This window comes from Chaetomium globosum, genomic scaffold, assembly GCF_000143365.1.
Source record: "Chaetomium globosum CBS 148.51 scaffold_1 genomic scaffold, whole genome shotgun sequence".
In the NCBI taxonomy this organism is placed as follows: Eukaryota; Fungi; Ascomycota; class Sordariomycetes; order Sordariales; family Chaetomiaceae; genus Chaetomium; species Chaetomium globosum.
This window is the reverse complement of record NT_165976.1, coordinates 4,456,324-4,468,122: the sequence shown is the minus strand read 5'-3', so window position 1 is coordinate 4,468,122 and position 11,799 is coordinate 4,456,324. Positions and strand designations below refer to the sequence as shown.

Genomic DNA, 11,799 nt, shown 5'->3' with positions numbered 1-11,799 from the left:
TGCACATTGTAGTACATTTCAGACTGATTCCAATCTCTTTTCTTGTTCGTTCTTCTGTCCTCTTTTGCTGCCTCTTTTTAATGTTTCTGTCCCCATCCATAGGCTCGCCTAATTTAGAGCTTTGAAAACAAAGCGACGGTGCAAATCGACCAACTACGGAGCACACCACTTCGCTTCGATTATTGAGGAGTTTTAATTTTGCAGATCGAGCGGCACATACTGGCGATCGACGCAATTCCTCCGACCGAGACGACCGCGACCCGCACACGAGGATCGCCCGTTTGCGCTCTCCCTGCGCTGTCCCAAACGCGCCGCCAAAAAGTAGTCGCAGCTCTCACTCTCCCACGAACCCCGTCGACGTCAAAACCATCTCATCTTTCGCGCTTGATCACATTAGCTTGCTCCGCTGCGGAGACCCTACCTACTTACCTGACGCAGCCGGTAGCACCTAGCCGCTAAGATGTCCTTAACATTCGGCACACCTGCGTCGAGCGCAACTTCGGGCCAGGCGACCACATCCACAGCTCCAGCTTCCGGCGGCTTGTTCGGTGGTGCAACTGGCTCAACGTCATCGTCTTTCGGAATTCCCAAACCCGGAGCCAGCGGAACAAGCACACCCTCAACGGGAAGCGGTTTGTTTGGAGGGGCAGGAGCGACGGCCGGTCAGACAGGAGGCTTGTTTGGCAACGCGGGCGGCACAACCACGCCGTCAACGGCGGCGCCTGCCTCGGGCATGTTGTTATTTGGTCAGACCACAGGAGCCTCGGCTGGGGGCAGTACTCTGTTTGGCGGTACCAAGGCCCCAGGGAACGTGTTTGGAAATACTTCGACCCCAGCGTCTGGGACCGCGACTCCGACAGGCACGCCCAGCCTCTTAGGCAATAATAAGCCTACCACAACGACTGCTGCCCCAGCATCAGGCACTCAGGGCGCTACAGCCAGTGGCCTCTTTGGGGCCGGGGCTTCTACGACTCCTTCAGGCGCTACTCCGACGACCGGGGGATTGTTCGGCAACACTGGTGGTGCACCGATATTTGGTTCAGCTACCCCCACCTCTGGAGCGGCCGGCACCCAGGCGACTCCCGCGAAACCGATGTTTGGGGGTCTTGGCTCAACCACACCGGCCGGCGCACCTCCGGCCGACACCAAGCCCGCCGCGAATCTGTTTGGTGGTGGCCTTGGGGCTAAACCAGCGGCTCCCGCGGCCGGCACTGGGAACCTCTTCGGCCAAAGCACAACCCCTGCTCCCGGCGCTGCACAATCGCAACCCAGCAGCACGCCGGCCACCAGCGCGGGAGGCCTGTTTGGGGCCAAGCCTGCCCAAGCACCTGCTACGGGGGGCACGCCATCACTGTTTGGCGGCGCCCAGACTAGCGCCGCCGCATCTGGAGCCAGCACTCCTGCGACGGCCACACCGGCGGGTGGTCTGTTTGGGAAGACGCCCGCAACGACCGCCGCAGCGACCACCTCGGCTACCCCCGCGGCTGCCAGTACCTTGCTTGCTAAGCCGGCCACCACTACTACGTCGACAGCTACTCCAGCCCCCGCTGCCGCCGGAAGCCTATTTGGTGGTGCTAAGGCCGCTGGTACTACGGCCACGCCGGCGCAGGATGCTGCTAAGACCAGCACCGCCGCCGGGCTTTCGGCGTCGACCATGGGCCCCGCCTCCCAGCTCCCCCGGCTGAAGAACAAGACGATGGATGAGATCATCACGCGGTGGGCAACGGACCTGTCCAAGTACCAAAAGGAGTTCAAGGATCAGGCCTCCAAGGTGGCCGAGTGGGACCGCATGCTGGTGGAGAATGGTGAGAAGATCCAGAAGCTGTACACGAGCACCTACGAGGCGGAACGTGCGAACGCCGAGATCGACCGCCAGCTCAGTAACGTCGAGAGCCAGCAGGACGAGCTCGGCGCGTGGCTGGACCGCTACGAGGCGGACCTGAACGAGCTGTTCGCCAAGGGTCCCGGCGCCGGCGGCGCGGTCAGCGAGCAGGCCGCCGGGCCCGACCAGGAGCGCGAGCGCACGTACAAGCTCGCCGAGAAGCTGACGGACCGTCTGGACGACATGGGCAAGGACCTCACCAAGATGATCAAGGAGATCAATGACATGTCGGGCGCCCTCAGCAAGGGCAGCAAGCCTGATGATCCGGTATGCTCCCCCTCCCCCACCACTCGCAAGGTTTTTTTGCATAATGGCGAAGAAGATAACGAGCTGACTCCATGTGTGTGTTCATTACAGTTGACGCAGATTGTCCGCGTCCTCAACGGGCACCTGTCCCAGCTGCAGTGGATCGAACAGCAACGCGGCGGCGTTGCAGGCCAAGGTGGCGGCGGCGCAGAAGGCGAGCGGCAACATGGGCACTAACGTGTCCAGCACCGAGACGGACGCGGCCGAGAGCTTTTACCGGTCGTACCGCGGCGGGTACAAATGAGGTGGGCGATGAAGCAGAAGAGAGGAGATAATGTCAGGGTATTGGGTAGGGAAATTTATGTGTATGTCTATTTGCGGGGACGGCCGGCGGCAGACCAATTCGTAGAGAAAATGGGACTGTGCCAACCAGCTATGTGCACACATGTGAAAACAAAGTGTGGGGAGCATGTGGTTGGAATCGGTAGTGGTAGCAGAGTTTGCGCGTATGTACTTGTACAGGTAGGTGGAGGGTGGCGATGTCCCCTCGAGAACCGAAGCATGAAACAAATTCAAGATGCGGAGCGATAAGCAATGCGAACAACAACGCTCGGCCGCCACCAGTTATGAGCTCGGTTTTCGTTTGTTTTTTCAAATTCCCTCCCGCCACAAAAGAGAGCTTGTCATCTTGTCATTTCCATTCCAATCCTGGAGAAACAAAAGCAGGGTGCTGCTTAGTTCTGCTCGCCGCCCTGCTCCTGGGTGATCTCGTCGCTGCGGGAATTTCCATGTCAGCATCCGGGTATATCCATCCAAGAACATCCATCCAACCAATGCGGAACCGCACACACAAGACGCTCAAGAGAAAGGGACGCCGCCGGTAGAGGGGGGAGGGGGTGAATGGGTGGGAGAAGGGACAAAAAACATACATGTGGTCGGAGAGCTGCTGCAGGTGGGCCTGCTGCTCGGCCAGCTTCTTCTTGAGCTCCATGAGCTTCTGCTTCTCGCGCTGGCGGATCGCAAAGTCCTCGCTGGCGCGCTCGCGTTTCTGGAAGGCGTCGCTGCGAGTGGGGGGGTTGTGTGTTAGTATCTACTTTGGTCTTTGTTTCGGGTAAGGGGTGGGTGGTGATGATGGTGGATCGGGGGGATGATTCGGGAGAGGGGGGGGTGCGGAGGGAGGGAGTGAGAGCTGGCCCCGGCTCGTTGAGGCCCTGTCTCCTTGCCCCGCCGGTATGGCTGCTCTCCATCCCAAACCCAAACGCTCCCATGCCCTAGCAGGGTGATATCTCGGTGAATTGGAGGGGGAGAACGTACCCCGCGCCGCCGGTCTTGGGCGGAGCGCCGGTGTCGCCGGCGGCCATGACCCGGGTGGTCGTGGCGAAGGTGCGGGAGAGCAGGGCCGGGCGGGCGAGCTTAGCGATGGAGGTGCGCATCATTGTGGCGGTTGATTGGGGTACTGCGGTGTTGTGGTGTTGCGGGATGCGGTTCTGCGCTTGATTCAATGGCCGGTGTTGAGCTTGCCGGGTGGTCTGATCAAGCTCGCAAAAGTGGAGAGCTTTTCGACCAAGTGCACGTCACTGCAAGCCTTGGGCCCCGCTTTTTGCCGGCTGTGGTGGAGTGGAGAGACGAGCTCCCTGGCCAAGGAAGCGCCAGTCCATACTTCGTACTCGTACACCAAAACTCTTTCGCACAACAAAGTTGTCTTTATGTCAACCAAACCAAGCCCGAATTGGATGAAATTAAGTGCAATACAATCCCCGGCTATTTATTCCTACATTTCTACAATATCACTCGTTTGACTTGTCCAATGGTCTGGCCATAGCTTGTCTGGGGGTAACACTTTCATGAAGGCGACTTCCTTGACTTAGCTACAGGCGGCCCCACTCAAAGTCAGTTGGCCTTCTCAAACTCGGTCCTTGGTTGGCCATGAACCACCTAGGCTGGAACAAGTCCGAATTGAGCTCGCTCTCATTGCCCGGCTGTCCATTTTAGGTGTGAGTATACCTGATTTGGTCTATGGTCGTCGTATCAAACCACATTCCCCCCCAAGCCGGGTTTATCTGGGAGTCTGAGCAACCAGTTGTCCCGTCATCCAATCCGTGTCATTCAATTATCGAAATTCCCTATTCTCTTATTCTATTTTCATCTCATCCTCTACCTCGTAGTCATTGGGCAAGCAAACAGATATGCATTACAACGCCTTATAGACTCTTACACATACCGTATAAACAGTTTCTTGTCAACCTGGAGGGAACAACCTATGATCCATCACACATGTCCGCCGAAGATTCTCTGAAAGTCGGGCTAAACGTGATCAGAAGGAACAATCACGAAGTTACTCGGACCAAGGACGGCAAAACACTCGCACGGTTCATAGGTACGCAGTTGCCGCATGCCGCTATTGTTTATCGGACCGATCTGCGAAGAGTCTCTAAGCCCGGTATTGCCCTCCGAAATCGAGATACGCATTATCGACGACGCCCTGGAAAGACGGAAACGTTGGCCGAAACCAGGGAAATCAAACACGGAGCCAAGCCAAGAGGAGCGAATAGGCATGCGGGAGCTCCGCACCGATAGGACGGGGGGAAAGGCACACTTATATGAAATGGCGATCGCATCATCAGCTCTTACGGCCCGGTGAGCGCGCCGCGGGCCGGGGCACGCGTTATGCCGGCGTAGAGCACAGCACACGGCTACCTACGTTAGAACCAGGCAGGTTTCGGTGGCAGTACGGCCATACACGCGACTGGCATAGATTGTTTGGATGAAAGCGGCAAGCATACGGTGGTTGCCTGTAATGTATCCGACGACAGGGCTACGAACTATCCTAGTCGTCCATCATATCTTGCCTCTCACACGAAGAGGGTATAACGGAACAGTCGCAGAGATTTCGTGACCTTGACGGGATTGTTGAGTTCATAGCACTGACATGGTAAAAAGACGACCCGAGACCTGGTTCGTGCAGGAAACGCTCGAGTGGAGAGTCGGGCCGTCAGGTTTATAAATTATGGGCCTTGCTAGGCGCGCACCCCCCAAAATTGCTGCGCGCGCACCCCCCGCCCAGAATTGCTAGGCGCGCACCCTGCAGGGTTAGGGTCAGAGGTTCAACATCGCCAACCCGCAATCAACACAGGTAAGCTGCATAGCAAAAACATGTTTTCTACGGCTAATCTGACCGTTCTAGAATGCTAGGAACCCACCAGAATGTCGCAAAACCCTCGCGCGGTCGAGCCGCAGGTGCTCGAACAACCTGCACCAGCCCTGCCGCTCGCCACAGAGTTTTCGGCTGCAGGCGAGGATTCTGACGAATACGACGATATCGATCTTCTTATCCTCCAGCCAATCGACCTCACAGAATCGGAGACCCTACCTCACCACCTCGCCCAACGCAACACCACGCCCATCTCCATCAATTCGAGCGATTCAAGCGATCGAGGAGGCTATTCGGAACCTTCTTCACCAATTGCAAGCGCTATAAACCGCGACGGCTTTGTTGAGCGGCCCCGTTTAGAACCAGGCGCGATTTCCAGCCAGTCAGAGTGGGACGGTTGCAGCCAGGGCTCGGCTTCGGAGTGGGGTGGGTTCACCGACCACGACGGGGATACGTCTGACGATGAAGACATTCCCAACCCCCCTAACGGTATATCAGCGCCTACTATTGAGGGCCTACAGAACGCCGTGAACGCCTGGGCAAAGACAAGAGGGTTCGCAGTTACCCGGCAACATGGGAAGAAGAACAAGCGAGGCGAATATGCTCGGTATTACCTTGTTTGTGACCGCTTTGGTCAGCCTAGGTTCGGTGAATCCGCTGGCCTACGTGAAACCGGCACCCGAAAGTGCGGCTGCACCTGGAAGTCAGTTGCCAAGCTTACCCAAGACGGCTGGGTGTTCCGGAATTCTGACGAGCCTCAACACCATTAACCATGGACCTTCTTCTCATGCTTCCGCCCATCCTCAACACCGGAAGATCGCCGCTGAGGTTCTTGATACCATCGTCAACGCTTCAAAGCATCACGGAATCCGCTCCAGGGAGATCGGGGCGCTCATCAGAGACGGCTTCCCCGATTCCAGCTACATCAGGAAAGACATCTACAATGCGAGGGCGAAGATCCGGAAGGAAAAGCTTGGTGGTTATACTCCTGCAGGTGCCCTGATCAAGTCGTTTGATGAGAACGGCATCAAATACCGTGTCAAGTGGGCTGACGAGGATGAGACTGAGCTCCTGGCCTTGGTGTTTACTTTCAACGGCTTGATGGATATCACAAAGCAGTACTCAGACGTCATGCAGATCGATCTCACCTACAATACCAACTGCTTTGGTTATCCTCTGTACCAAGTGGCAGGGCTCACCGGCGCCAACACCATCTACAACTCCATCTTCGGCTTCATCGACAATGAGAGAAAGGAATCGTTCGATTGGCTTTGCCGGGGGACACATGAGCTGCGAGCTGAGTTCAGCGTTGAGCCCCCCATCGTCATCTTGACCGATCATTGCAAAGAGCTTAAGGCCGCCCTCCTGGAGGTATTCCCCGACTCGCAACAACAGATCTGCATCTATCACGTCATAAAGAACGTCCTCCTCAATGCCAAGAAGAAGTTCAAGAGGGTTGAAAGCCCTGATTTCCTTGACGAAGAGGCTTTTGAAGGTGATGAGGATGTTGGTGACGATGGGGGTAGTGCTGAGGTAGCCGCTAGGCTGAATGCCGAGGAGGCAACTGCCTTGGCACGGATCCGCTCCTTAGATGACCCTGGTGTTACCACTGAGTCTCGCGGCCCCTTTCCCCACGACCACAATGGTGTTGAGGCTTTGTTTAAAGTCATGGTCTATTCGGAAACAGAGGATCAATTTTATCAGGCCTAGAAGGCGTTGAAGGATGAGTTTTCTGATCAACCAAGTATCATGGGGTATATCCAGAAGCAATGGATGCCTTTGCGGCACCAGTGGGCGCAGTGCTACACCCGAACGTACCGAAACTACGGCGCAAGAGTGACGTCACCAACCGAGTCAAGCAATCTCAACATCAAGAGCTACCTCCTCGACGGTAGAAGCGACTGCGTCCGCCTTGTTGAGGGTATCAAGGAGATGGCTGACGAACAGCTTGAGCATCTCCAGCAAGTTCTTGGCCAACAGGGAATGAGTGTGAGAAAGAATTGGCTGTCACGGCGGTACCTTGGCTCTCTACCTAACAAGGTGACGTATAAAGCCTTGGAGTTGATCAACCGCGAGTATCGCTTTGCCAGGGCAGCGTTTCCTGGAAAGAAACAAAAGGCACGCCCTTTGCCAGCCTGCAACGAAAACAACTGTACGGCTACGCAGCAATACGGTATACCTTGCCGTCACAGCATTTACAACATCCTGGCGCAGTCACTCGTCAAACCAGATGCCAAGATCCGACTCTGGGACGTACACCATCACTGGCACCTCAAGAACAGGCTTGTAAGTATCCCCAATATCAATATAGTAGCATGGCTAACTGTAGAAGGACGAGGGGGACCCCTACCTCCGGATTCGTGATCCCAGGGTTGCTACGAAGCGGAAGGGTAGACCGAGAAACGAGCCTGCCGCCGTGCCCCTAGATATGGCGATCATGTTTGTCAGGGGAGGTGTGGCTTCCACCCCTGCAGCTCCGACGAACTCCAGTACTCCGGCAACCCCCAGAAGGCTCCCCCCCACCGCCAGGGCTTCGAATCCATTGTCCCAGGCTCAGCCGACAACCCAGCGACGCAAGAGGACCCAGCCTAGGCCCCCTAAGGGTACTGCGCCGCATCTGAAGCCCAGTATACGTCGTAGGCTGTCACAGGTGGAGTTGGTGAAGTCTCCAGAGGTTGATAGAGGGTTCGAGAGGTTCAAGATCAAAGCTGCAAAGCGCCCATCCTTGCTCACGGCGCCGAAGGCAACGAAAAGGGGTAGGGTTTCTGAGGTGGCTCCTGAGGCTGCGCCTCCGCGAAAACAAGCCTCAAAGCGCAACGCAGTGCTTTCTACGACCTCACAGTCAAGCGAACAGGTTCAGGCGGGCTCTGCAGCGCAAACCCAAGCCGTTCAGGACCCGTCTCCCCCCATGACGAGGACTCGGAGTGGCCGAGCGGTCAAACCATCGGCTAAATTACGTGGTGCGGCTCAGGAGGTCTAAATAGGGGTAGTTCTACGTAGTGTATGTAGTCTGAGCGAGTGGAATTGAGCTGTTTTGCGAAGTCTTTCGCTTTTGGGGCAGAGTAATTCATTTGTTTTAGTTGCGACCATATAAACCCTAATCCTTTGGGCGGGGAGGGGGTGCACGCCTAGCAATTTCGGGCGGGGTGCGCGCGCAGCAATTTTAGGGAGGTGCGCGCCTAGCAAGTCCCTAAATTATAATGATAGTCTTTGCGCCGGGTCCCGGCTTCTTACCACCGACCCAGGCGGCTTCGGCAATCAAAACCGGCATTGTGGGACGCGGAGAAGACTCCGGGAGTTAAGCGGAACGGGAAACCGGCTGCATGGACCAAGAAGACTGGGAAGTCAATTACATTGCCGTCCCCACCCGAGAGAGTAAAGCAGTGTTAGGCGCACCAACCAGGTCGAAGTATCACATCCCAAAGTCGGAACCATCCGCTATTCCGTCCAGAAACGGAGAGTGTCGGAGGGAAGTCAAGAAACACAACAAACACAACACCAATACAGGGCTACGGAGAAGGCAACAATATAGTCATGGGCCGTATATCGATGGTTGACTTATGAGCTGTATTATGTATAAAACTTGTATAAAACCCAACGGCGTCTCCTGAGTAAAAAGACCTAATGCTTAAGAGATTACCTAGGTTCCAACGTTCAAGCGAGGACACAATCACAGCAACGAATTAGCCAGTAATGATGAAGGCCGCACTCCTTTTCCTCGCCACCGTCGCCGGCGTGAACTCGGCAGCCTTGGCTCCTCGTCAAAAAGAGACTCTGTGCGAGCTGTATGCCTACTGGTCCGGCAACGGCTACGAGCTGCTCAACAACCTCTGGGGCAAAGATGCGGCGACCTCGGGGTCGCAGTGCACCTACCTCGACGGCGCTTCCAGCGAGGGCGTGCAGTGGCACACGACCTGGACATGGGAAGGGGGCCCCAACAACGTGAAGAGCTACCCCTATGTCGGCCGGCAGGTCGCAAAGGGCAGGACCATCAGCTCCATCAGCAAGATGCCCACTTCGGTCAAGTGGGACTACGACAACGAGAACATTCGCGCCAATGTCGCGTACGACGTCTTCACTGCCGAGGACCCCAACCATGTGAACAGCAGTGGCGACTTTGAGCTTATGATCTGGTGAGCTTCCCTCGGGTTTGAGCTTCAGGAAGAGATGAGGTCGACTGACACGGTCACCGCAGGCTGGCAAGATATGGCAACGTCTACCCCATCGGATCTTCGGTTGGTACCGTCACTGTTGCTGGCAAGACCTGGGACCTGTGGACTGGATTCAACGGAGCCATGAGGGTCTACAGCTTCGTGCCGCCGTCGGGGACCGTCAAGGAGTTCAGCGCCGATGTGAAAGAGTTCTATACGTATCTGGAGCAGAATTACCAGTTCCCCTCCAGCAAACAGAACGTGATCGGTGAGTTTTCTCCTTCACAATGAACACACTCAAAGGAATTTAAAATGGTTCAAGATGGGTGTGTCTAACATCTTGATGTATAGTATCCAGTCTTCCAAATTGGCTCCGAGGCCTTCACTGGAGGACCAGCAACCTTCACCGTGTCCCAATTCTCTGCCGATGTCATCTAAGGGACTCTGTTGTTGAAGTTGTTACTCTCGACAATGGGATATGTACCTCCTATTTCTTCGGACGGGTTCCTACATTGTTATTAGCCTCGGGCCGTATTGAGACGAGATCCCGTCCTCGGGCTTCACTGCATCACAGACCCCGCACTTTGGAGTGCCATTGGGAGTGCGGGCAGCGGTATAAGTGGTAGCTTTGAACAATTGATAGTGTGTATTCCAATAGCACACCGAAGCAAATGCAGCTGCCTGCATTTGTGATGATCTCTTGTCAAGCGGGGTCTTGACAACTTTCGTGGACGGGAATCAACACCACCTCTTCTTCCAACATCGCCCCAAACCAACCCATTCTTCCACTTCCACACTCGCAGCTTCCTTTTGCCTAGAGCGGACCAAAGTGCTCACTGGGAGTAGCGCCTCTACCATATTCAATAAGTTTCGTAGTGGGATCATTTCCACCCCGAACCCAGCCATCACCCACCAAAATACCCATTATCGTCTCATCATTGAAGCCATGTCTCCCCTCCGTAGACTACCCGCCCTCCATCGCCTCACACCCCGCCCTCTCACTATCCGTCCCCTGGGAAAACCCCACACCACACCACCACCCCCGAACCATCACGACCTCCCCCCGCTCCAGCACCCGCCCCCGCGTAGCCATCGTAACCGGCGCCAGCGCGCGGCATCGGGCGTGCCATCGCCATCCGCCTCGCACAAGACGGACTACCGCATCACCGCCTCGGGATCTCCCCGCCCTCCAACCCCATCTCGACTCCCTCATCACCGAGCTCACCTCCACCTCCATCTCCACCACCAACACCCACACCCCACCCCAACCCCCCCACCACGCCTTCCCCGCGGACGTAACCTCCCCCGAGCAAGTTGCCGCGCTCGTGCACGCTTCGGCCACCACGCTCGGCCCGCTCGACACCATGGTGGCCAACGCGGGCATCGCGCAGGTGAAGCCGCTGCTGGAGCTGACGGCGGAGGATTTCCGGCGCATGCTGGACGTCAACGTCGCCGGGGTGCACCACTGTTTCCAGGCGGCGGCAAGGGCGATGATTGCGCAGCAAAAGGAGGAGCATCAGGGTGGGGGTGGGGATGGTGTTGGTGGGAGGGAACGGGAGGGGGAGGAGGTACGCGGGCGGCTGATTGCGGCGGCGAGTATTGTGGCATTTAAGCCTCTGCGCTGTTGGGGCCTTACAGCACGAGTAATAAGAGGCGGTGAGGGGGTTGAGTCAGGTGTATGCGATGGAGTTGGCGGAGCATGGGATTACGGTGAATGCGTACGCGCCGGGGATTGTGGATACCAAGATGTGGGAGCTGATTGATGAGGGGTTGGGGAGGAGGGAGGGCAGGGCGAAGGGGGAGACGATTAGGAAGTATAGTGGGGAGTTGATTGCGCTGGGGAGGACGAGCGTGCCGCGGGATGTGGCCGGGTTGGTGTCGTTTTTGGCGAGTCGGGATGCGGATTATGTGACGGGGCAGACGTTTGTGGTGGATGGGGGGATTATCTATACTTGAGGTCTGGTGTGAAGGGGCATTCTGTCGTGGAAGGTCGGAGTTTCGTTGATTCGGGAATTCAAACTTTGAGTTGAATCTATGGGGTGAAAGGCACGTTGTACATGTAGGCTACATTTCTTCCCGCAGAAGGACACAGAAACTTCTCTGCCGCCTAGTTCCGCTGTCGTAAAAATATACACGCTGCTGTGAGGGAGTCCCCAAGCTGAATTCAGAATCCGAGCCGAATCCCAAGTGTGGATGCCGAACAAACCTTACTAAACGTGTAGGGATTAGAATGTAAGCTATTCGGAAACCCAGAGTTTCTTTTATTTGATTTCCTTTTTCTCAGTTCTTTATACTTCTCTCTTCTGTGATGGCCGGCGGGGCGAAACGTGAAGCAGCTTGGGATGCTCTCCGTTGTTCGTCCAAGCGGT

General features: G+C 56.2%; 4 protein-coding genes across 4 annotated transcripts; 3 read left to right on the top strand and 1 right to left on the bottom strand.

Annotated features, from left to right (window-relative positions):
- Nucleotides 1-460: 460 nt before the first annotated feature.
- CHGG_01454 (uncharacterized protein) lies at nucleotides 461-2,365 on the top strand (the record flags this gene model as incomplete). The annotated part of the gene is made up of 2 exons (XM_001220674.1): nucleotides 461-2,149; nucleotides 2,240-2,365. 2 exons carry the CDS (start codon nucleotides 461-463, stop codon nucleotides 2,363-2,365), a joined length of 1,815 nt encoding a protein of 604 aa, XP_001220675.1.
- A 497-nt stretch (nucleotides 2,366-2,862) lies between these two features.
- On the bottom strand, nucleotides 2,863-3,564 carry CHGG_01453 (uncharacterized protein; the record flags this gene model as incomplete). Its single annotated transcript, XM_001220673.1, has 3 exons — nucleotides 2,863-2,902; nucleotides 3,058-3,189; nucleotides 3,443-3,564. 3 exons carry the CDS (start codon nucleotides 3,562-3,564, stop codon nucleotides 2,863-2,865), a joined length of 294 nt encoding a protein of 97 aa, XP_001220674.1.
- Nucleotides 3,565-5,332: 1,768 nt separating this feature from the next.
- CHGG_01452 (uncharacterized protein) lies at nucleotides 5,333-8,259 on the top strand (the record flags this gene model as incomplete). Its single annotated transcript, XM_001220672.1, has 4 exons — nucleotides 5,333-5,832; nucleotides 5,918-6,950; nucleotides 7,044-7,565; nucleotides 7,618-8,259. The coding sequence occupies 4 exons, from the start codon at nucleotides 5,333-5,335 to the stop codon at nucleotides 8,257-8,259; spliced, it is 2,697 nt and encodes an 898-aa protein (XP_001220673.1).
- Nucleotides 8,260-8,972: 713 nt separating this feature from the next.
- Nucleotides 8,973-11,193, top strand: CHGG_01451 (uncharacterized protein; the record flags this gene model as incomplete). Its single annotated transcript, XM_001220671.1, has 3 exons — nucleotides 8,973-9,412; nucleotides 9,475-9,698; nucleotides 10,394-11,193. The coding sequence occupies 3 exons, from the start codon at nucleotides 8,973-8,975 to the stop codon at nucleotides 11,191-11,193; spliced, it is 1,464 nt and encodes a 487-aa protein (XP_001220672.1).
- Nucleotides 11,194-11,799: the final 606 nt, after the last annotated feature.